Source organism: Dermacentor albipictus, chromosome 3 (genome assembly GCF_038994185.2).
Source record: "Dermacentor albipictus isolate Rhodes 1998 colony chromosome 3, USDA_Dalb.pri_finalv2, whole genome shotgun sequence".
Lineage (NCBI taxonomy): Eukaryota > Metazoa > Arthropoda > Arachnida > Ixodida > Ixodidae > Dermacentor > Dermacentor albipictus.
In genome coordinates this window covers 155336777-155362508 of record NC_091823.1, presented here as the reverse complement: position 1 = coordinate 155362508, position 25732 = coordinate 155336777, and the positions used below count along the sequence as shown (strand labels likewise).

The window sequence follows — 25732 nt, the reverse complement described above, 5'->3', positions numbered from 1 at the left end:
ATCACGTGCGTCACAGTTGCCGGCGCGGCTACAGCAGCAGTCTTTGCAGATGCATGGGAGGTGGGGTGACCGCGGCGGCACTTGTGTCGGTGTATTGGAGTTCCTCATAAAAAATTTGTGATTTCATTCATAACGTGTGCAGCCCATGTATGTACCCATGTATGAAGCCTAAACAGCTTCGCTGGTAATCGGTCCCCATATGAATGTTGCGAGCCCGCAATTATTTTTTTTATTCGTACGCGCGCATTGGAATTGATCAGCCGTCTTCGCTAATAAAATGTTCAGATTACGATTGCTGAAATTTGTTCTTTTGAGCTTTTGTGAATACAGTCCCACTTTATTAGAACTCAGAAAGATAACAACTTAAGAAATGAACATGTCAACTTGCAAGTATTGTTCTCGCTTTGTTCATATATGCGAACTGGTTTTGAACAGTGGCCGTGCCAGCTTGAAGAATGCGATGTACAGCAAGTGAGCGCACCCGTGTTCTCGTAATTAAGGAAGAAATGAAGACATAGTTCAAGGGGACCTTGTCATTCAAAACAAATTTTCTGAAAATTAGATTTAATGATGCGACTATACTTTTTTCAGTGTTCGTCAATGCAGTGTGACGACATTAGACACGCATTATGCATCCTATTCTGTCCGCTTATTTTATATTTATATTTATTTATACAAGATACCCCTAAATGCCTTCACGGCTGAGGGTATTACATGGGGAGGGGGGCTGCGGGCAATAGATAAAATAAAGAATACAGGACAGATTAACTGAAAAAAAAATTGAGCACACATCATGTGACGTTATGATATATGTACCGAATATTGTTACTTCCGACAAGCACAACAAGGAACAAAAGAAGCAGTAACATGAACACGGCAGTAGTAAAAAATCATACCAATCATACATCTTCAAAACAACAGGATAAATGAATGAAACAACGAGATCTACATTATTACAAATGCAAAGTAATCAAACAGTCCAAACATCAGACAATAATATACGCATCATGTTAAGCAGTAGTAAGGCAGAGAACAGATGGCAAAACTTGTCGGGATCAATGGCAGTAGCACCACGTGGAGGCAGAGCATTTCAGTCAGTTACGGTGCGTGGTATGAAAGAATATGCGTAGTTAAATGTACATGACAAGCGCTGAACGTTAAACGGATGGTCGCGTCGGTCAAAGATGGAAGGCAAACGAAAAATGTTATCATGAAATGTGGAGTGATGATACAGCTCTTGAAAAATTGACAAACGCGCAGCTTCTCGGTGGTGACATTGTTCTTGAAGCTCTGCGCGTTTCTGAAATGCTGTGAAGCAGTTATGACGCGAGTAATCTGAGTAAATGAAACGGAGCGCGAGTTTCTGCAATGATGCAACTTTATTATATATGCTTGATGAGGGCCTCAATGGCCGAAGCATATTCAGTTTTAGGTTCAATTAGTGTACAGAACACCCGTAATCACAGGTCACAAGGAGCATGCTTCAAATTATGTTTCAGGAGATCTAGAGGGGCGGGGAGTTATTTCTTATGAGTCCAGGTAGCGGACTGTCTTTTCCGGCCGCTGCTGATGGGATGCAGCTGTACGAGCGAGGAGGAGACAAGTGGGCTCCTACAGAATACCCCCCTAATCTCCGATTAGCGGATGCAAGAATTAGGTTAAATGGTGGTTCCATGTTAGCTCTGAATGAACGTGGACACCGAGGTGCTTATATGTAGTTACCAAGGCGACTGTAGCATTATTTAAAGTATGCGCCATTTCGGTTCGAAACTGACTGTTAGTAAAAGACATAAATTTTGTTTTCGAAAGGTTATGTTGCATGAACCAGGCAGAGCACCATGCTGTTACTGAATCGAAGTAAGATTGTAAGGCTAAGCGGTCATGGTGGCAATGAATTTTGCGGTAAATTACACAATCGTCAGCGAAAAGTCTGATTAGGGAAGAAATCCAGTCACGTAAATCGTTCATAAATACCAAAAAAGCAATGGGCCAAGCCCGCTCCCTAGTTTGGGCGTGCTTAACACTCATGAAATCAAGTTAACGGTAATGCAGCGGGTCTCTGCGCGAGACTTGGTCAAGTTGGGCAGTCTTAAATGATCAATCATTGTTCGGAGATTTGTCGATAAAAGTACGCCATTTGGCCCACCGAATCTCGTATACAGCACGAAACAAGAGTTGTCCGCGTCATTCGATGCTTCAGTGACGAAAATCATTCGACTATGAGGCCTGTTGAGGCATGTAGTGTGTTGTCACGTGCTGGAACTGTAAGCGAAGATCAATCGATCAAAATCAGCTCTACAAGATAACAGCGGTGCAAGAACGAAGGTCACGTTCGCGTGAAGGGACTAAACGAGGCAGTTACCATCACGTGGCCAATCCTTCCGACGTTGCTTGTGCGGCCACTTTCGCTATTGCAGTAGAAAGACAGCAACGTTTCACACAGAAAATAGATGGTGCTATATATTGTGGAAATCGCTTCATCCTCTCACCATGCTATCCTTCAATGATGCGTGATCATTGAGTTTAGCAGTAGAAGTCGAAAAGATCAGTAAAGAATTTCAGTTAAATATCAAACAGATTGCTAGGGTGCTCATGTCTGCCTTGCTGAAGTTACGAAGAGTTGAGAAAGCATTCTAGGAAAGGCTAAATGATACTAAATTAAAAGCACAGTCTCTTTAAAAAAATAAATAATGAGGTTTTACGTGCCAAAAGCACTTTCTGATATTGAGGCACACCGTAGTGGAGGACTCCGGATATTTAGACCACCTGGGGTTCTTTAACGTGCACCTAAATCTAAGTACACGGGTGTTCTCAATTTCGCCCCCATCGAAGTGCGGCCGCCGTGGCTGGGATTCAATCCCGCGACGTCGTGCTCAGCAGCCCAACATCATAGCCACTGAGCAACCACGGCGGGTGCTCCTTAAAAGAAAAAAAAAGATACACCGACGGTATATGAGTAGAGTTCAGATAGACTTGAATCGCTCATTCCTGTTAGTGTAACACCGCATATTGTTCAGCAGATTTATCATATAGATGGTAATTAGGCCTTGTTATACGTGCTAACGACTTAACTATATAGGCGTCATTCAAGAACCATAGGTGTGAGATTTAATCACGTCAGCCTTACAAAGAATATTTAAAATCAGGGCTTCCGCTTCCCAGAGGTTTCTTGCTTGAAGGTGTGATTGAACGAGGGCCATCGATCTATTGCGCCAAGGAAGCATGCGTGATTCGTTCTTGTGAAAGCAGACTAATGCTTAAAGAATGGTCCATGCGTTGCATAAAACAGTTTTAATACAGAAGGAAGAACGTGTGGGTGTGACGTCAGACAGATGAAGGGAACGCACCAGCTAATTTCAATGTTACCACTAAATTTCGCGTTCCTTTGGTCGCTTAGAAGCAAGAATATTATGAGAGTGAGAGTGTTGTTTATTTTCAAATATTTTACCACATTTGGTATTGATTCAGGTCGTAACGCAAGAGGTTGTAACGTTTCTTCAGCTGAGTACAATAAATGCGGGCCATGACATAGCCGTTATGCAAGCACCGCCGCCTTGCTGCTGTAGTAATGGACACGCTCTCGTCACACCTACACAATTGCTCGCCTTATATAAATATTCGTCACCTAAGTGGCAACTTTCTCCAGACCGCAAACGAAACAGCATAACAGGGTACCTGCAAATGCTTCGCATATCATTGAATCCCACAGTGCATGTGGTTTCGATCAATTTTGTAGACAGGTAATTATAGATGGAGCATCAAAGACAGGTGCCGGTAAGTTATTCATGCCAAGTTTAAAATTATATTGCGTGGGATAACTAAGCGCTTATGCAAATATGCTGGCTTTTTATAAAGCAAAACTCAAGCGTTCATTCTTTACACTATTTTCTAGTGTATCGAAAATTGTCGCTAAACGTCTAATTAGATGTTGTTTGAGAACTGCATACAGGCGTGTTAAACACTCGCGTGGCAGGGAATAGGGATGCTTGAGTTTTGTAAATAATTGTACGTGTCAGTGATACCATGTTGGCAATTTAGGAACCACTGCTTATTATTGCCATTTATCTTAGCAGCTCAAATTACGTTTGCCTATCGTAATGCGTTTTGATTAGTATATTTATTAGTTTCGTAAAAAAACTACAGCCAGACACAATTGAACATTGCTTCTTGCTAGTGCGTCAACCATGGCTCGAGACTAATATATTACAATTCCAGAATTGAAGCCCATCTTTCTTAACGATCCAGTTCTTTTGTAGAATTAACCTCCAGCGTGTGGCAAATGAGTACAGGTTTTCTCCCTTCGCAGTATCACAGTGCTTTCCCCAACCTATAGCAACAAGATTTCGCTTTGCAGCGCGCCTGCAGTAGTCAACTGCGAATGGAAACACAATCGTGCTGATTCTGCGCAGGATGGCAAGCGTGATAATCATTCTGACTATTACGGAGGGCGGCAACAACCAGCCGGAGCCGCCAGGTGCTTGGGACAGCAGCTGCCTGTACTATGATTCGCAAACCAGAATAGTGAGTTCGTCCAGCACCACAACGTCACGTTTTCAATTCGGCGCTATATTATAGCGGCTAACATTGTTCCGGATATTCGCCCACTTTGTAGCATGTGTAGTATATGTCACACACCGCGTGATGCAGAAGCGTTGACTGATGGGTCATTTGGTGCATCATGTAATGTCGTTGCGTGGAAGTAAGAGCCAGTAGAAAGCATGTGGGCATGACAGACACCACACACACACACACACACACACACACACACACACACACACACACACACACACACACACACACGCACGCACGCACGCACGCACACACACACATACACACACACACATGCACACACGCACACTTGAAGCTAAACATTTCGACAGAATTGCCTGTCTGGTTGGGAAATTGATTAGAACTTGAGACTGACTCCAACCAAATAACTGAATTTTATTAGCCCGACGTTTCGGAGCCCATTCGGCTCCTTCTTCAGGGGGTTGTTCTTCGGGGGGTGGCGGTGTGCCGCTTTTAAAGCGTCTTTTTTGAAGAAAGGAGGGGGGGGGGAACACGGGAGGTGGGGAGACACTCCACAGACGGAAAGGTGGGGGGGAACAAAAGGAAAGGGGGGATTGTGTTGTTGACCGCTTCCCAGGTGCTGCGATGACCGGTGCTGGGTGGAGTGCTCACGAGGGTGCCCTTGATGGGCCGCGGGGGGGGGGAGGGGGGAGAGGGAGGGTTACAGGGTCGCGCCGACGTTCTGTGTTGGTGAAACGAGCGGGAGACTATCTGGCTGTGCGTCCTTTTCTTCTTTTCGTCATGTCGCCAAGGCCATGGACATAGACCCTGTAACCCTCCCTCTCCCCCCCCCCCCCGCGGCCCATCAAGGGCACCCTCGTGAGCACTCCACCCAGCACCGGTCATCGCAGCACCTTGGAAGCGGTCAACAACACAATCCCCCCTTTCCTTTTGTTCCCCCCCACCTTTCCGTCTGTGGAGTGTCTCCCCACCTCCCGTGTTCCCCCCCCCTCCTTTCTTCAAAAAAGACGCTTTAAAAGCGGCACACCGCCACCCCCCGAAGAACAACCCCCTGAAGAAGGAGCCGAATGGGCTCCGAAACGTCGGGCTAATAAAATTCAGTTATTTGGTTGGAGTCAGTCTCAAGTTCTAATCAATTTCCCAACCAGACAGGCAATTCTGTCGAAATGTTTAGCTTCAAGTCTTTACGTGCAGACTTCGGGCTAGAGGCAGTGCAACTTGCAAAGAACTATATAAAAGCAGTGAAAGGAATATCCACCTTCAAGACACACCTAGACTTCACCCGGAAATGCAAAGACAAGAACGTCGTGCCACGAAGTCTCCAGCTACACCAACCAATCAACACACCAGAAGGCCGGGACATCATCGACAAGGCCCAGCAAAGATTGGTGACAGCACGGATACATGAGTGCCACATGTTGATCCGGAAGAAAGAAGTCGACGCGTTCTTCGCCAGAAGACAACTTGAACACAAGGTACCCCATCTCTTTTCATCAATTGAATCGTTTGCAAAGGCCGTAGCGTCCTCAGAGGAAATGAAACACAGTCAAACGCAGAAGAAGAAATTCTCTTCCCTAATCAACGAAAAAGAGAAAACAGGAGTGTTAAACAAGCACACAGTAACCAATTTATCATCGAGAAAGCTCACAAGCGAAGAAACTTCAATCCTGGCAAAAGGTCAAAAATTCAATGTTACGACAGATAACCCACCCCTCCCCAAGATGATCACCGCCCTTGAGAGCGGCATCCAGCAACTAGACCCTAAAGTGCGGGAACAGGTCAGACTGAAAGCAATGGGCATAATAAGGTCCAATAACAACCGCAGAAGAGAACGCAACTTAACTTCCGACGAAATAAAAGCAGTGAGAACGCTGAAAGAAGATACCAACATTGTGATCCTACCGGTGGACAAGGGGAACTCAACCGTTGTTTTGAACATAAAGGACTACGAGGATAAGGCGTCCGCCCTACTTGACAGCCAAGATTACGAGAGACTAAAGAAGGACCCCACTACGAGAACTCAGTCGTTGCTGAACAAGACGCTGATTGAAATATTCCGCAGCCACCCAAATTCTCGAAATCTCTACCTAAAATTAATCTGTAGGAACGGATCCGCTCCAGCTTTCTACGGCTTGCCAAAACTCCATAAACCCGGAATCCCCTTACGACCAATCGTAGACTTTTCGTGTTCCCCACTACGATCACTATCCACTTACTTGCATCAGATCATATCACCACTCACCGGAAGGACAGCATCGCACGTGCGCGACTCCGAGAATTTCATCAAACTGACATCAAAAATCCGTATCGAAGATGATGAATGTCTGGTCTCTTTTGATGTAATCTCTCTGTTCACAAGAGTACCCATTAAGTTGGCTGTTTCCGCAACTAGAGATGCACTGGAACGTGACGATACGCTCAGTGAGAGAACCCCTTTGAGTGTAGACGAGATCTGCCGCCTTCTCGAACTGTGCCTGTCCAATACCTATTTCACCTTCCGAGGCAGCTACTACAAACAGGTTAAAGGAACTCCTATGGGGGCCTCAATTTCCGTTGCCATGGCTAACTTGACTATGGAGAGCATCGAGGAGAGAGCGTTAAATACTTTTTTCCCGAAACCAAAAGTCTTCCTCAGGTACGTGGATGATTGTTTTTGCATCGTGAAGACGAGCCAAGTCGAAAACTTGCAGAAACACTTAAACTCCATAGACCCGGATATACAGTTCACATATGAGCGCGAACAGAACGGATCACTCCCATTCTTAGATGTACAAGTTACACGAAAAGACGGCATTCTAAAATTTTCAGTCTACCGAAAACCAACCCACACAGGCCGCTATCTTCATTTCCAATCCGACCATCCGGCAAACCACAAGGCGTCTGTTGTAAATTCTTTATTCAAACGAGCCGAAACTCATTCCTCATCGGAATCGGATCTAAAGAAAGTAAAGAGAACGGTTCTCAACGAACTTAAGAGGAATGGCTACACAGATGACTTCATTCGAAAGACAACCAGACAACAAAAAAGAAGAAGCAAAATGCGGGACCTTCAGCCGTTTACTTCTCCCCAACCCCAGAAGCGAGTGTCCATCCCGTACATCAGAGGTACCAGCGAAGCGCTCAGCCGAATATTAAAAAAAGAAGGCCTCAAAGTGGCGCACAAACCAATAAACACTTTCAATATCCTCCTCCCTAAACCAAAAGATCGTCCACCAAAAGAAAAAGCTCAAGGCGTCGTCTACAAAATCAGTTGTGCTGACTGTCCGGCGTCGTACATCGGGGAAACCAAAAATCTAAAAGAAAGGATCAGACAACACGAGAACGACGTCAGGACATTCAACCGTATTCGCAGCGCCGTCGCTGAACACTCTGAAGTCGCCGACCACAAAATTGCTTTCAAGGAAACTGAAATCCTTCAAACAGAAACGAACTGGCGAAAGAGACTACTACTGGAGTCATGGCACATTCAGAATACGGAGAATAACATAAACCGTGTGAAGGGCAACCTACCCTCGGTCTATGTCCATGGCCTTGGCGACATGACGAAAAGAAGAAAAGGACGCACAGCCAGATAGACTCCCGCTTGTTTCACCAACACAGAACGTCGGCGCGACCCTGTAACCCTCCCTCTCCCCCCCCCCCCCCCCGCGGCCCATCAAGGGCACCCTCGTGAGCACTCCACCCAGCACCGGTCATCGCAGCACCTTGGAAGCGGTCAACAACACAATCCCCCCTTTCCTTTTGTTCCCCCCCGCCTTTCCGTCTGTGGAGTGTCTCCCCACCTCCCGTGTCCCCCCCCCCCTCCTTTCTTCAAAAAAGACGCTTTAAAAGCGGCACACCGCCACCCCCCGAAGAACAACCCCCTGAAGAAGGAGCCGAATGGGCTCCGAAACGTCGGGCTAATAAAATTCAGTTATTTGGTTGGAGTCAGTCTCAAGTTCTAACACACGCACACACACGCACAAACGCGCACACACACACACGCACACACACTGCCACTCCGTATGTGGCATAGGTTATGTATGTATATATGCAACAAAAAAAGATATCACCTCAATCTCTTTAATCAATGTTCTGCGCTTGTGACCGTCACAACTCTGTCTCGTTCTCGTGACAGTACATAATAATCCCCACAATCATTATAACATTGATCATAATATGTAACAAATTGCGGCAGAACCCATCTCACGATGACTGTCTACGGTAATGTGTTAGCACTGATTCAATGTAGTGACACTTTGGATTGCCACCGATGAAGCTAGTTATGTATGAGCGGACATTCGCTGCCTCACGAGGGAGAGCTCTCACTAGGGCCTTCCTTATTATCACCTTCTTTCACCCTCACGTGGCGAAGTGAAGGTGGGGTGGGGATCGCTTTCGGGAAAATAGGTGAGGTTAAGGTAAGGGAGGGCGGACGTTGTGAGGTGAGGGCGAGTGAGGATGCGGTGTGATGTTGGGTTAGAGGAAAAGGCGATTCATATTACTGAACTGCCAAAAAGCACTCAGATCGTATGCCTGGCGGGTTTAAATTCTAAAGTTTTAAAGTGCGCTGTCAGGAATTCAGATGTTCGCAGATATTCGTGGAAGCCCACTTTCACATGGCTAAAGTCACAAATAGCGGTTTGTATTCACTGTAGCTAAATCTATTGAAAAATGCAGCCACTGAAAGCGACAACGAGAGCGAGAGTAGTAACGGGGAGGTTTTGGCGTCACTCCGAGATTATTATTCTTTCGCTGGTCACCAGCGATCAGCGCACTCATTTATCCGAGGTAAACACTCTGACATTGACCGTTTAAAGAGAAGCTTTCTTTGCCTTTTCCTTCGACTTATGCGCTGTTGCCGTTGCTCCTTCTGTTGCTGCTGCTGTCCGGCACACCACGTCGGGGGGTAGTTCAAAGTAAGTGTGAGTATGCATGACAGCAATGAGAAAGGAGGAAAGGTGACGCGAGAAACACCTTTGGACCTCACCGCGTCGGATGTACACATTGCCCTCTGAAGCTCCTAAGAGTTGCCACATTAGCCTCTTGATAGCTTTAATTACCCCTCACCGCTCCAAAAAGCCTTGCACAAACTGTAGCGCTTACCTTCGTACTAACGTGCCAGTGCAGAGGGGACGTAGATTGAATTGCAGAGAGGAGGGGGAGAAAAGGCTGTTCCCATACAAAGGGGGGGGGGTGGAAGGTAACGTGATAAAACAAGGCAACGCTGCTACTATAGCACGGCGGTGGTTGCAGAGAAAGTGGATAAACTGAAATTGAAAGCACGGTACAGTGTGTTTGTGCTATTTCTGAGGAATAAGCACCGAGCAAGTATGTCAAGCGGACAACTTACGCAGGGCGTGAAGAAGCAGAACCCCATTAAATAAAGCGCACCTCAGGTTTCACACGACACTACGGAAGCGGTCGCACGTCAAGTCGACACTTTTGTGTCGGCCGCGGTAGCTTTTAGACTATGGAATTTCTCGAGGTTGCGGATTTCATCTCAAGCGCGGCAGCCACATCTCGACGTGGGCGAAATAGAAAACGTACGTGCAATTTGGTGTTGAAACACAGTAAAGGACACCATGGTGTCGAAATTAATCCATAATGTGTCACTACTGCGTGCCTCACAATCAAATTTTTGTTTTGGCGCGTACAGTCCCATAATGCAATTCAAGTTCAATATTTCTGCCACAGTAGGATGTGCCATGTGTGGCAATGACAATGCTCAACCCTCTCAGAGGTTATGAAACATGGCGCACAACAACGCTTCAAGCAAACACTTCTCCGTGTGCGTTCTCTGTACAACGCAGATAAACAACCGTGGTGCACGCAAGGTAACGTTTAGCATCAACTCACCACTCTCGTGTTAGACTAAACGTTAAACAAATTAGGTTTTCGTCATCAACATGACTCCCAATTATTGTCAATCAAAGAAACCAGCGAAAAAACTTCGCTTACGTCGATTCCAGTGGGATCTGCATAATTTTTCTTGTTCTAACTAAATGAAAAAAAAAATTCAATATGAGGATTTTCTGCCATTGAAAGCGTTTGCTGACATAGTAACTAAGAGAAACATCAAGATGAAGAAAAAACATTTTTGTAAAAAAGCTATAGCTCGTCTACAGTACAACGAAAGCTACTTAGTTTTACACTTAGGCACCCGCATGGCACCAAAGTCCAGCTACTTTATTCACAGAAAATATTCAGCTTAAGTATTTTACCTCAAACTCCACAACGTTGAGATGTTCCAGTGATTCTCCATAAAAAGCACAGAAGAATAGTTGAATAGATCAACACGTTATCTTTGTATACACTCATGAATTCCGGTGAGTGATCACTTCCCAAATCCCCGTAACCAGCCAGAAACATTCCGCATAAGAAATATCCCTAGTGATTTATTAGAAACAAGACAGGACTCTGTACACAGATTCATGTTCCATCTAATCTGCCTTCCATAGGCGTGCATTGTAAAAAAAATAACGGTCAGGTTCATGCTACTGACAAACATATTGCAGCACAACATATCTACATACCTAGTGCAGGACAAGTATTCGCTTCGGCTTCTCACTGCATTAATGTAGGCCTATTTACCTACCAGCTAAGTGTAGCAATTACTACAAAGGTGTTTAGAGTGCGATAGCCATCATAATGACGCTCCAGGCGCACTTCTGCCGTGAGGTCCCCTACACAGTCCAAGGGCGATAACATGGTCGTCGCGTGCCCTGTGCTGCATGTCCAGTGCGAGGGTGAGCCGACGATCGCGACTCCGCCTCGCGCGCAAGGCAGGCAAGCGGGGAGGAAGCGCGCCGTCTTTCGTCGGGCAAAGGGCACCTGGGGATAAGAAGACGGGGGAGGGTGAGCTACCTTGGCGGCTGCTGCGCATGCCTCGACCGCGCGGGCCCTTTCTTGAAAGACCTCTGCTGGGTGTACAGTGCGCAGACTGCTGATAGCTTACTCTGCGCTTTATTTTCCCCATTGCTCGCGTTGAGGCGAGACAGCACGGAGGTCAATTCGCTCGCTGCTGCTGCCGCGCTTCCTCACTCCCGCGCTTTGACAGCGTGCGTCCGCAGTCGTCGGGTGAGATTTGTTAAGGTTTGCTTGTGGCCACGTGACACCAGGCTTGGTAATTTAGATCATGAGCGAGTGCTTACAAGTTTATACGGCTGATAAAGCTACTATGCTTACTTTTTATGGCTGGCTACTATTTTTCTATTGCAATCGATGCTTCGCCTTTTGGACGCAACTGCGACTTCATTTTAATTTGGCGACTGCCGATATGCAGCTGCTGTGGCACGAAAGAAAATAGTGACCTCATGCTTGAGAAAAGCGGCATTAGCTTGTGACCCACCATGGTTGACATGCACTCAAAAAAATTCAGTCATGATGACATGTTTGAATCTTAAGTGGCATCTCATATTTTTTTACAAATTTAACCTAGCCGTCAAAGGCTTTAACACCATGAATAAAAGAACCAGACCTCGTAATATTGTTACGCTATACTTGAGCAAGGACCAACAACCAAGCAGCTGAGTAGTATTTTTCTAAGTCTGAGTCTGAGCGGGCCTGGCTGACGAAAGGTTTGCCGAGTCTGAGTCCGAGTGAGCCTGGCCTAATAGAATTTTGGCGAGTCCGAATGAGCCCTGAGTAAAAATACATTTTTTTGACTGAGTTTGAGTGAGCATCGTTTATGTGGCCGGCCTATTGTCAAGTGCCTAAAAGCATAGTGTGGCACGATTTGACAGTAGCAATGACACTAGACAACCACCGATGTAAACTAAGCTCGCGGGTACAGCAATCGTTTTTTTTTTTAATTTTATGAAAACCTTATGTAACAAAACAATCCTTTTCAAACGGAGCATTTTCAGTGTGAGAGGGAGGAAGGGCGAGAAATTTTTTAACAGGTGAGCACGACGGTATGTTGTGCTGACTGACCCATCTTGAGCGTAGCTCACTACTTTCGGCATCGTGAAGCAAAGTGACGCTGCGCTCAGCACAAAGGCGATACAACGGTGCTCTGCGTCGCATGTCGTCTGGTACTTGTGGCACAAGGCGCGCAGTAATTGGAGCTCCCAGAGTGAAAACCTGTCATCTGTAATTGCAGGTTTGCAAGTTGCTAAACGATGTAGAAGCTGATACGACGAAAAAGATAGCGGCATGGTTAGCGGCAGCTCATCTCCAAGGTTGAATAAGCGGAGTCCGCACCAAATAGAGCCGGTATTTCTGCCTAAAGAAGGAAACTGTGTCTACTTCTTCCTTCCCTCAGATCTGTAAGCCAAGGGAGCCTAAATCAGCATTCTTTTCAACGCCGACAAAATCGACAGCGGATACCACTTCTGCGCCAAGGACGCTTTTAGGAACAGTTCTTCGAGCGCGATTTGATCCATGTGGTAAACTAGGAGAGGTGTAGCAAAGATGCGGCAATATGGTCCTTCCACGCAAATGTATAATATGGTGCCTGGGAAATGAAGAGCGAGAGCTATTGGGGACTGTCATAACACAGCATGATTATAACCGAAAACACTAGAAGAAGTCACCGCAACAAGCTGGTAATGAAGCCTGCGGAAATTGCGATGTCAGGACTTCGGTGCCGGCACTTGCAGAGCTTGTAATCGCGCACGCGTTGCCTCGTGTTCGGCCACTGAAGCTGGTAGTGCATGGTTCCACGGTGGCCAAGTTTTCTCTTTGTGCGCAATTAGTTTGCAACCTTACCCTTAATAAATTTTTGATTGGAAGTCTGTGAATTGACATCCAATGGTAGGACGACTCCACCCTATACGTTGAAATAGACAAAATGATTCCACCTATGGCGTCAATGGTTATAAAGATTTTCTACTAAGCTTTATGACAGGCGAACTGAATACAGGCGAGCCAATGAATACGTTTGATTTAGCGGTTGCTGTATTTACAACACGCACCTTTCTTGTCCAACTACAGAGTAGCCCTAGTTCTAGATGAAAAAAGCGATGCAGAATAAGATTCTGAATAGCTTCGGCACTTTATTTCCCTGTTTGTTTTCTTTGCAAGAACCCTTAGTAGACAAATCTACTCAGTTTTTCATTTTAGCATAGTGTAATTTGTATTTCCATAACCACAATCCTCACATATCTGCACAAGCTAAATATCAAACGCGTTCAATTATTTCACATGTTTATTATTCAATTTTTCGTACTATTTATAAAAAAGTAACTTTAGAAAGAAGGAAAGTGTTGTTTTCTGAAGTGTTATACACAGTACATTCAATGAATGAAACGACTTCAAACCGATAATTTGAAAGCATACGACTGAAACAATGCGCGGCAACCGCCAAAGAAACATTGATATACGAAAACAAGAAAGGTTAGTGGAATTTCATCACGTTTAAACTTGTTTTGCAACTATGTCAACATTTGGCCTTTGTGAAAGTATCTGAAAGCAACTTGTATAAACACATCTCAATGGCCGTCATATCCTCATGGTGTCGCCTACGACTCCACGGTGTTAAACAACAGAAAAGGCACAATTTCATAAAGAAATTTTGTTGTTCTTAAATAATGCGTAGTTATATATGAACTTTGTATCACTTAAACAAATAAATAAAATATTTGCCGCCTAAATTACCTAGCCATTAGTGTTGGGATAGTGAGCTGCAATTTTCTTTTGTTGTATTCTGTGTGTATTGCTCCACTCCTTGTGGTGAAGCTCAAAGTTGAACAATAAACATTTATTCGTAAGCTCACCGCTAATGAGTCCTACTTTACGTCAAACAAGAAAGAAGTTCAGAGAAAGATGGAGGCTTAAGTGATGAAAATTGCTTGAACAGGGAATGTCGCCGGAGCCTTTGCTGCGAAGTTGCTGCCTTAAGAGTCCACATGTTGAAACATTGGCTTCGGCAATGTTCCCTGCAAAAATGAGTTTCATCACTACTTTATGTCAATCAATGGCCTGTCAAGTACTGATGGTCTCACCTGTGACTCCATGGTACTCAACAGCATTTAGTCTTTTAAATACTGCAAAGCAATGTGTGCACTTTATATCGTTTAAATAACTCAATAGAATATTGCACACATAAATATGCACCTAGCCATGACTTTCGCTATTGCTTCTCGTCTTTACATTACCTTCCTAAGCTTTATCTTCAACATTTCCTGTTGTTTGCAAATGTACACCCCATCTGTATTTTTAAAAAGGCACAAAACCCTCACCAGTTGTGTCCAGAAAACTCTCATGCCTTATGCGTCTCGTGAAGAGCTGAGGAAAAACTGACATTCTATAAAAGCACAGAAGGCTCTCAAGCATTTCCTTCCGCACTACTTCGTCAGCACAGATGCGGCATTCACACGCTGATGAAGTTAAAGATGCCCTGTCCCCAGAATAAAATTACTCCACACTGTTCTAGGTGATCCTTAGCAGTCCTTTGATCTGAAAAAAAAAAGAAATACTTGCATCCTCTTTAGCTCCACTTCACCATTGAGAACTTGCGCACAAGCTGTTTTGGTATTCATCATGCACTGCTTTTCCTGTTTTTGACGCTGGGCACTTCACTTCCAGCAGTCCGACTTTGTTGCCATGTCTGACTACACAACCAGGAGAGGCTGCCAGAAACGTGTATCGTTCGTTGACATGGAGTCTGGTTTCACTTATTTCTATGTACGTATAATATAAATGCAATATCGATCTGTAGGCCGCAAGAGCTACTGCCTCATTTTTCTAGACCATAAATTCTCGGGTCGCCTGGTGCCAGCAATCGTTGTTTCGTATGATGCAGGATGTTTTTCACTAAGTCTGCGGGCTTTGTGCACTGAATAATTCTGTAGTAATAAGGTGCTGTCAGTCAGTCAACCATTCGTCCATTCGGAGTTCTGGCCTCGGCCAAGGGTTCTGTGGCATATCCCGGCTCTTTTTGTTGATGACTGCGGTGCCTGCTGTTGCATATTTGACAGGAACATGTGCAAGCATCTTTAAGAATGAAAGCCTTGTGTGTCCGGAAGGACACACAAGGCTTTCTCCTTTTTCGCGCTTCTTTCTAGACACGCAGCGCCTTCTGGTGGCACTGCCGAGAATGCCTACGCGTGCCCTGCTTGGAAAGAAGCATTGCCTGCCGTTTCCTGTGAACGCTGACAATTGCTCCCTCACCCACCGCGCACTCGGGGATGCATACTCAGTGTTCCAAGTTGACGATAAGTTCATTGAAGAGCGGCACATACCCAGTGCCGGAATCTTGGAAGAACGCTAACATAATCCTAATCCATAAGAAAGGGGACGCCAAAGACTTGAAAAATTATAGACCGATCAGCTTACTGTCCGTTGCCTACAAACTATTCACTAAGGTAATCGCAAATAGAATCAGGAACACCTTAGACTTCTGTCAAGCAAAGGACCAGGCAGGATTCCGTAAAGGCTACTCAACAATAGATCATATTCACACTATCACTCAGGTGATAGAGAAATGTGCGGAATATAACCAACCCTTATATATAGCTTCCATTGATTACGAGAAAGCGTTTGATTCTGTCGAAACCTCAGCAGTCATGAAGACATTACGGAATCAGGGTGTAGACGAGCCATATGTAAAAATAGTGAAAGAGATCTATAGCGGCTCCACAGCCACCGTAGTCCTCCATAAAGAAAGCAACAAAATCCCAATAAAGAAAGGCGTCAGACAGGGAGATACGATCTCTCCAATGCTATTCACAGCGTGTTTACAGGAGGTATTCAGAGACCTGGATTGGGAAGAATTGGGGATAAAAGTTAATGGAGAATGCCTTAGTAACTTGCGATTCGCTGATGATATTGTCTTGCTTAGTAACTCAGGGGACCAATTGCAATGCATGCTCACTGACCTGGAGAGGCAAAGCAGAAGAGTGGGTTTAAAAGTCAATCTGCAGAAAACTAAAGTAATGTTTAACAGTCTCGGAAGAGAACAGCAATTTACAATAGGCAGTGAGGCACTGGAAGTAGTAAATGAATACATCTACTTAGGGCAGGTAGTGACGGCAGATCCGGATCATGAGACAGAAATAATCAGAAGAATAAGAATGGGCTGTGGTGCGTTTGGCAGGCATTCTCAGATCATGAACAGCAGGTTGCCATTATCCCTCAAAAGGAAAGTGTATAATAGCTGCGTCTTACCAGTACTCACCTACGGGGCAGAAACCTGGAGGCTTACTAAAAGGGTTCTACTCAAATTGAGCACGACGCAACGAGCTATGGAAAGAAGAATGATAGGTTTAACGTTAAGGGATAAGAAAAGGGCAGAGTGGGTGAGGGAACAAACGCGAGTTAATGACATCTTATTTGAAATCAAGAAAAAGAAATGGGCATGGGTAGGGCATGTAATGAGGAGGCAGGATAACCGATGGTCATTAAGGGTTACGGACTGGATCCCAAGGGAAGGGAAGCGTAGCAGGGGGCGGCAGAAAGTTAGGTCGGCGGATGAGATTAAGAGGTTTGCAGGGACAGCATGGCCACAATTAGTACATGACCAGGGTTGTTGGAGAAGTAAGGGAGAGGCCTTTGCCCTGCAGTGGGCGTAACCAGGCTGATGATGATGATGATGATAACATACCCAGTGCATTCATGACGCAGCTCCCTGAAGCGTTGGCATGCAAGGCCTTCACTGAAAATTGGGACATGCGCAGGTAATTTGTGCAGCAGCCTTCTAATGTGTCGTATTGCTGTCCCTGAGGAACACTTGTTCCGTCGGTTGAATTCCGCTCATTATCGGAGAAAATTAAGGAACCTTATCCGTCATTGTAGCGTCACACATTCTTAGTTATTTACTCAAGTTGGCGTCAAAAAGTTTCATTGAAGAGCGACGCACACTCACTAGTACATCCCCAGCGACCCAAGGTGCCATCAAAGCTGTACATTGGAGACCAGCATAGAACGTGTCGCACGTACCCAATACTTCAATTCGGCCTGAAAGACTTTCTGCAAGCAGCGGTACCTATATAGTCCCACATCTTCAGTGACAAAATGTCACCGTGAAAGACGTTCGCTGAAGACCTCTGCACACGTACATATCGCCTCGTGCCCAGTTACCCGAGTCGGTCCGATCGTTGGTTTCGAACATGGCCCCAGAAGAGCAGCTTAATGCGCTAGCCTTTCGATCACGGATAACCCAGTGACACAGGCATGCAGGAAAATGGATACATACAAACATGTATACATAAATAAAAATAAACATAGATCGATACAGGCATGGAACCATAGAGAGCTCGTTCAAAAAAGTGCATGAAATAGATTGCACGTATCGCAAGTTACACACCAATCATACGATAGTTTCCTAATTGCAATTGCATCACCAATCATCTCCAAAGGATCGAAGCGCCGCCCACGTTAACTTTAATAGGATACTTGATGAAATTCCCGGGTGTAACGGCCCATATATCTATCTTTGTATCTCCAACCGTTCTGACTGCAACCTGTGTCGCCCAGTAGTCCATGGTCGAATGAATAAGGCATCGGTCGGCTAAGCTGAAGGAACAGAATTCAAGGACAACCGTTGGAACAATTGAGTCACTAAGCATGTACACATGTGTTACACTTTTCAACGAACTTCTGTATTGGCGACATGTGTAACTGCAGTAGCGGGATTGGGTATGCACTACTATTTATAAACTATTCGGTGCCAACTTGGAAAACTGGTTATGGGGCAATCCTTCTGTGTTGGTGTTCAATGAACCTCCCTGATGTCAACTTAGGTAATTATGTGCAACTGGGAACCTGCCACCTTACACTGAGAAAAAAGATCCCTTAATTTTCTCCGATGCTGAGCGGAATCGAACTCACTTCACAAGGGTTCCTCAAAGACGGCAACCAAACACATTTGCAGAATCCGCCACAAATGCACTGGATATGTATCACCCTTCAGTAAGCGTCTCGTTATCTTGAGTCACTGAGCATGTGCACTAAGTGTGCGCCAAGCGAGCGAATGATTCTCAGCGCTCTGAGGCACAGGCGCCTCACGCTTCTCGTGTCCTAGACCAAGCGCATACTTCTCGGTAGCACCAGCAGAGGCACAGCGTGTCGAGCAAGAAGCGCTAGAGAGAATGCCGGTTGTACTGGACGCTCTACTCACGGTTGGAAATAACCGGTGCGCCCTGCATTTCGGATGTCATCCCATGCTTCACGGCCACGGCGCTAAATGGCGCCGAGCGTTGTTAGAGAAGCGCTAAAGAGGAGTCCCGCTGCATTACGCGCTTCAAACGTAACTCGTTTCGACGGTGACAATACGTTGTATGCCTACAATTATTCGTTCCTAACGTATTATTGTCCACAGAAGTCATGACATGGTTTCTGTCTTAAATTTCCAGCATTTTCCATGTATAACTAAGCATACATCGCTCATCATACAAACTTTGCATATGTGAGTATATACAGTGTATTATGCACTTTATCATTGTATACTTTAATATTCGGGGTGGGGCAGGAAATAGATGGTAGCTGGCTCATGCCATCGTCCTAGTTATCCATGCTGAGGACGTTGAAAAATGGAGAGACTTGTTCTCATCCAGAACGAGGGATAGGGGTTTTATTTACAGTATATACATGAGAACGTTACAGTTCATCATTCTAACATGACTTAGAAATTAATGCACAGAGAGGAGCCGCTAGTGGCTCCCTAAACACACTATGTCCTCCCTAGGTCCCTAGGTGAGGGAAAACGACCATTGAAGCTGCTACCTGTTGGGAGCGTTCGAAGTCATCGTAGCCGACGCGCCTTTGAGGGAGTGGGGTTACACAAACTTTCGCACAGGTTTCACTGACCACGCCAAAGTGAGTGGGTTTTCGGAGACATGGTGCTTGCCCCGAGCAGGCGCCTCTTCATCCCAGTGTTGACTCCGTAGACAATGGCCGCCGGGCCTGTCTATGACTTCTAAGTACCGTGAGACGGCCGCAAGACATATCCTCCCAGGTTTTTCACCGCTTCTAACAAGCCGTGGCGGCCACGGCGAATCCACTAACAATGCTTGGTCCACCGACCGCGTTTAGTCATAGCGATGGTGCTCGCTTGGGGACACCGCGTATTGTTGTTTTCCCAGAACGAGTCATCACAGCGGGCCGGGGGCGTTCCAAGGTCTGGTTCTCCGAATATCGCCACCCCCACCGGTGCGTCTGGCTGGGCAAATCTCGTAGCTCGCTACCCTTGCAGGCCATTCGTAACAGCTCCTGCATGGCCCGGAAAATCTCGACTGGCCAGTGCCGACAACCGCTGGGCAGGAAAAGAAAGGCTGGTGGTAAGGGGGGGGATGCCTTCACATGCAGCGACCAGCTGTGAAATGATGACAATGCCCCAAAACATCCAGCGAGGACAGGCAACTGCAAAGCGAACATCACAACACGGCTCTGCGCCGAGATTACCTCCTTGGATCTCACTTTAGACTCACTAGGCTTCAAAGAAAACATAAGTGCAGAAACAAAATAATGCTGCATTTCGCTACGCCAATTTTTGAAGCAATTTCGTGTTGACAAATTGAGCAATCCTGGATGGAGTCCTGCTAAATGAGAGGAGATATTCTTGGCTTGACAAAATTAACAACACCCACAAAAGTTTGCCGGGACCCTTAAACGCAGAATTCAAATTAGCCTGCTCAAACTATCCGCATTGATATGCCACTTGCCCTTATATCTAACAGAGAAGTTGTACTTTTGGAGAGTGAGGATCCACCGGAGCAAGCGGCCATTTTTGTGTGACATTTGATTGAGCCACGTCAGAGGACAGTGGTCGGTCTCGAAGATGAACCTCGCTCCGTAAAAGTAACACGACCCCTTCTGGGATGCCCAAACCAAACAAGAACGTCCCGTCTCTGAAGCGCTGTAGACTTCCTCTCTTACAGTTAGCTTACGGCTGGTATAGAGGATTAGATGCTCCTCGTTATCGTCGCCGACGTGAATAAGTACACGCCCATAACCCTGTCACTTGCGTCACACTGAACTATGAATTCCTTCGCGTAGCCTAGCGCGCCAAGCTCAGGACGAGAAACCAATAGCGTTTTCAAATTTTGGAAAGCGTTCCCTTTGTCCTCATCCCAGTGCACGCTATTCAGTGCTCTCTTTCGGAGGGCGTCCGGGAAAGGACTTGCCATTTGCGAGTAATTTGGAATGCACCATTGGTAGTACCCCACAAGTCCCAAAAATGAACGAATGTCTGCTTTCGAGCGCAACTGTGAAAATTCTCTTATCATAGCTATTTGCAGCTTGGCCGGCCGTCTCGTGCCCTGACCGACAACATGGCCCAGATAGGTAACCTGCGAGCAGCCAAACCTACACTTTTCCGCATTCATCGTAAGCCGGCTTCCCTCAACTGTGAGAATACCTGCTTGAGGTGTGATACGTGCTTTTTCCAGCTGTCCGAAAAAATTGCTATATCATCAAGATATGGAAATGCGAACTCCTGCAAGTTTTTTGCAAAATATTCATTAACTTAGAGAAGCTAAACGGCGCGTTCTTCAGCCTGAAGTTGAGGGCGAGAGAGCGAAAAGTGCCTACAGGTGATATCAAGGCAGCATTGCGGCTGGCACTTTGTGAAAGGGGAATTTGCCAGTCTCCCCGCTTGAGATCTATACTTGAAATGTATTCAGCAGCGCTAACTCTTTCGATTCATTCCTCAATGTTGGGTATCGGGTACAGCTGATTCCTAGTGATGGCATCTAACTTCTTGAAATCAATGCATTAACGAGGGTCTTTATTAGGCGCTTATAAAATTATTAGTGGTCACGTGTAGCCACTCTCAGCAGGCTCAATAACTCCCAACTCTAGCATGCGCTGTATCTCTGCCTCCATAAATTCTCTCTGTCATGGAGACAGCCTGTAAGGCTTTCATCTTAGGGTTTCAGTTGATGTCAGCTCGGTTTCATGCGTTATTAGTTTGGTTCTACCTGGCCGATCGCTGAATCTGTCGAAATATTCCCCTAACACCCCTTTTAGCTCATCTAGCTGCTCAGGTGTAAAAGCGTGCGAGCTTGCCGAACGTTTTACCTCTTGTAGGCTGACGTCAGACTTGGAGGTCGCCTTTTACTCCTTAAACTTGGTACTAGTGTCATCCTCCCCTTTGATGGTACAGTTCACGACTCCGCTCCGCTCTACGTACGGCTTCATCAAATTGCAATGGTACACCCTCACCTCCTTCCTGTGACCGGGCATTTTCAGAGCATAGTTAGTATCTGAAAGTTTGTGCAACACTTTAACGGCCCCGTCCCAGTGAATTTCAAGCTTATTCTTTCTTGACGGTTTGAGGATCATTACCTGGTCTCCACCATTAAACGTACGAAGCCTCGCATTCTTGTCGTAATAGAACTTGGCGTTCCTTTGAGCTATTCCCATGTTCTTTTGGGTTGCGCTTAGCCGTCCCAGCAGATTTAGTGCGTAATCTACTGCTGTTGGACTCCCTCCTATTTCCTCCCACATCTCTTAACATTCTCAGTGGAGAACGGAGTGTTCTCCCATACACTAGTCCTGCTGGCGAGAACGCTGTAGCCTCATGAGGAACCGTTCGCAAAGCAAACAAAGTGGACAGAAGGTTATTCTCTCAGTCCTCCTTGCGCTCGTAACAAAGCGCCCGCAAAACTCGTTTAGGCACTCAATTCCACCTCTCTACACCATTTGACTGAGGGTGATAGACGGAACTGTGTATCAACGTTACCCCCACTTTTACAAGAATTTAGAAGTCAGTGCGCAGGTGAATACGGACCGTTTATCCACCTAAATTTCGGCTGGAAACCCAACTCGTGCGAATACTATTAAAAGCGCGTCTACTCCTTCAGTGGAGCTGAGCTCTTTCAGAAGGATTGCTTCTGGAAACTTTGTAGCCGGACACAGCATGGTAAACAAGTACCTTTAACCCGACTTTGTCTTCGATAGAGGCCCTACCATGCGTATTACAAGTCGTCTGAAAGGTTCTGTTATTAAGGGCACTACCTAGACTGGAGCTTTCCATGTTTCTCCTGGTTTACCCGAGCACTGGTACGCGTCGCATGATCTTACAAAGTTTTCTACGTCTTTGGAACAGCCAGGCCAGTAGTATTCTATGAGCGATCTTCCCTGCCTAGGTGGCCGCACCACCCATTTCAATGATAGATACTCAAAAGGTCCTCCCTGGACTTAATAGGCACCACGAACAGATGTAGAATCCTAACCTATCGGTCGCTGTAGTGCCGACACAACGATCCTCCTCTCTCTTGTATCGTCACGTTGCGCCTAGCAATGCCTTCTTTAGCTGTGCGATGCAATTTAGCAAAGCTGTCGTCATTCTTTTGCTCGGCTGCCAGTGACTGTCTGACCACACGTAAAAGCCGATCAAAGTTCTTTGAGGCCGGTGATAGTAACTACCTTGTCTCGCTTGCGGGTGCGTCAGCTGGCTCCCCCTGTAGGCGTGAACTTTTACACCCTAGTGATTCGCTCTCATTGAGCTGGTCAGCTGGCAGTCTTTACTCAACCGTCTTTTCGTCCTTCGAGCCTAGCTCGGATTCGGTTACTGAAGTTACCTCTTTTGCTACTTCCGCTGGAGCAACTTTCTGCATATTCAGCCCAAAGTGACGCGATCTTACGAGCTTAGCTTCGCGTCAGCGCCTGTACTACGCCTCTCCAAGTTTAAGCGCTTTGTCACACAGTAACTGATTTGACCAATTCGAAAAAGTGTAAGAGTACTCCAGCGACAAAAAATTGGAAAATGCAGCCTTGGTCACGAGCTCCCCAAACGGTCCACTGATTTGGACTTTGGTCTTGGGTAGACACACGCTGTGTTCTTCTGCAACCTGTTTGATCCACGTTAATTCTCCAGTGAAGTCATCTGCCGTCGCGTAAGACGGATGGACAATGTCCATCGTGGCGGAACTGTCTCGCAGTACGCGGCATGGCTTCCCATTAACTTGGAGGTCGTGCAAATGTTGGCCTAAAAGTTCCATATTCTCGTCTTTTTCGTCCACGTAGGATAAAACTAGGCTAGGCTTCCCGCAGTTTACAGCGATATGTCCCAGTTTGTGGCATTTATAGGAGGGGATGGCTCTAAAAGATTCGAATTTTCTTTTCTGCTCTTTCTGTACGGCTTCTTCATTTGATTTCACCTCGCTCTTTTATGAGGGCTTTTCCTCCACGTCTACAGGCTTCGGTCGTCCAGTCTGCGAATCCTCTTTGAACGCAAATGGCCCCCGTGGTCCATTTCGACCGTCCCAATTTCCGTCCTCGGCGTACAGCTTTCTACGCGTTGCGTACTCTTCGGCTAATTCAGCCACCCTTTACACAGAGTCCACATTTCCTTTGTCTTGCACCCAAAGCTTCACAGATTGTGGGATGCTTTTGTAAAACTGCACTAAACACATGCATTCAATAATCTTATCTCTGATCTCATACGCTTCCGCGCTTTTCAGCCACTCGACTAGGTATGACTTTAAGCCATATGCACACTCCGGATATCCCTCGCTATCCTTCTTGCCTGTGCTTCTAAACCTCTGCCCACAAGCTTCGACTGAAAGGTGGTACTTTTTAAAAGACTAGCCTTAACCTTTGCACAATCATACGCATCTTGCGCACTGAGTCTGGCGATTACCTCCGCAGCCTCACACGGCAACATAGAACGCAACCGCTGCGCAGCGGTCATGTATTCGAACCGAAGTTCATCTTCTCGCAAGTACTTTCAAAATTTCTTAGGAACAAGCCTGTATCATTCCCAACCTCAAGTGGCTTTAGCAGCCTGTCCATGCGGTATGATTCTGCCTCATTTGATCGTTGTAGAGCTCCTTCACTTCCTTGAGACAACTACAAACGTTCGATTTCAAGTTTAAGGTGGAATTTTCTTAAATCGCGAGCTTTCTCGCGTTCCCCTCTCTGTCGCTCTCTGTCCCGTTCATCTCTTTTCCTAAAACGTTGTAACCAGAATTCGATGTCTTCCTCACTGGCCCGTTCGGAAATTAGCTGCAATAATTGCGATTTTAGCATTTCCTGGCGTACCTCAATGCCCAGTTCCTCACCAACAATCAACAATTGGTTTCTCAGCAGTGTCCTTAACTCCATGATTGCTGCTTTACTGCCTTGATCCTGCTCGCTTAACCTACCTAGGAAAACACATACTAGCTAACAATCCACAATCTAGCTTGCCTACTGTTCTAAACAGGACAACCACAAAATGAAGCCTAGAGAGTCAAAGCAAGAACCAAGCACTCACCACAGACACAGCACCACGTCGCATAGTCCGTCTCACCACTGTCAGCCAGTTGTAATGTTTGGGGCCGGGCATGAAACGTATGGTAGCTGGCCAATGCCGTCGTGCAACTTATCCACGCTGAGGACGTTCTTGAAGAGACAGACTCGTTCTCATCGAGAGCGAGGAAAATGGGATTTATTTACAGTATCCACATGAGATTGTTAATGTTCATCAGTCTAACAAGACTGAACGAGGAATGCACACTGAGGAGCCACCAGCGGCTCCCTAAATACACTATGTCCTCCCTAGATCCCTAGGTGAGGGAAAACGACCGCTCAACATGCTACCAATTCGGAGCTTTCAAAGACATTCTTACGGTGTCACGGACTATAGGAACTTTAGTAATTGGCTGTAGTTCGTTTAGTAACCTTCATTGTCTTAACAGGAAGTTTAGCTCGGGGGTTCCTACTCAAATACGTAAGAAAAGTGAAACCGTTTCATTGCGACAGCAAGTATACCGACCTTTCAAGCGAATTTTCGTCGTCGGCGTCGCCATGGAACTCCGAACATATATAAGTATCCATATGCTACTCGTATGCCGTATATCAGGGTTATACGGCTACAACTTCTATCACTGAAGTTGCTCATACGAGGTCTTAGGTTGTCAAGGAACTATTCTTCAGAATTATGAGAAAGGCAGCACACAAAGAAGTATCACGGACCATAACATTGACAGCTTGTGCCTTTTATCTAAAATTGCGTGCGACTAATAAATATTGAAGGGCCGCTCACCAGGTCTGCTCACATTGAGCTGACAAGCGCAGACCACACAATGCGCACCAACGACCGTATTTTCAAAGAGTTACATCGAGATGCGCCGCTCACAGGTATGAAATTTCAGTTCGAAAGCCGTTTTTCCTTTTTCCCACGGCTGCCACGCTCCAAATCGGAGGATGTCGTACTCACGTCCACGCGCGTACATACTCGAGTCCGCAGTGTGAAGTCGCTCGTGGTGACACGTGACTTCGAGAATTATCCAAGGCACCATCAGTTATTTGTGGGATCAGTTGCTTGAATTGACGAATTGAAGTTTAGAGAAAT

The 25732-nt window shown here is 46.0% G+C and overlaps 1 protein-coding gene across 4 annotated transcripts in view; it reads left to right on the top strand.

Annotated features, from left to right (window-relative positions):
* Nucleotides 1-25732, top strand: part of LOC135920569 (uncharacterized) — a 150842-nt gene that overhangs the window by 77368 nt on the left and 47742 nt on the right. For all 4 annotated transcript variants that reach the window (XM_070536199.1, XM_070536197.1, XM_070536200.1 and 1 more), the window contains exon 6: nucleotides 4410-4521. In XM_070536199.1, the coding sequence (XP_070392300.1) occupies nucleotides 4410-4521 (112 nt within the window). The remainder of the gene's footprint in view (nucleotides 1-4409; nucleotides 4522-25732) is intronic.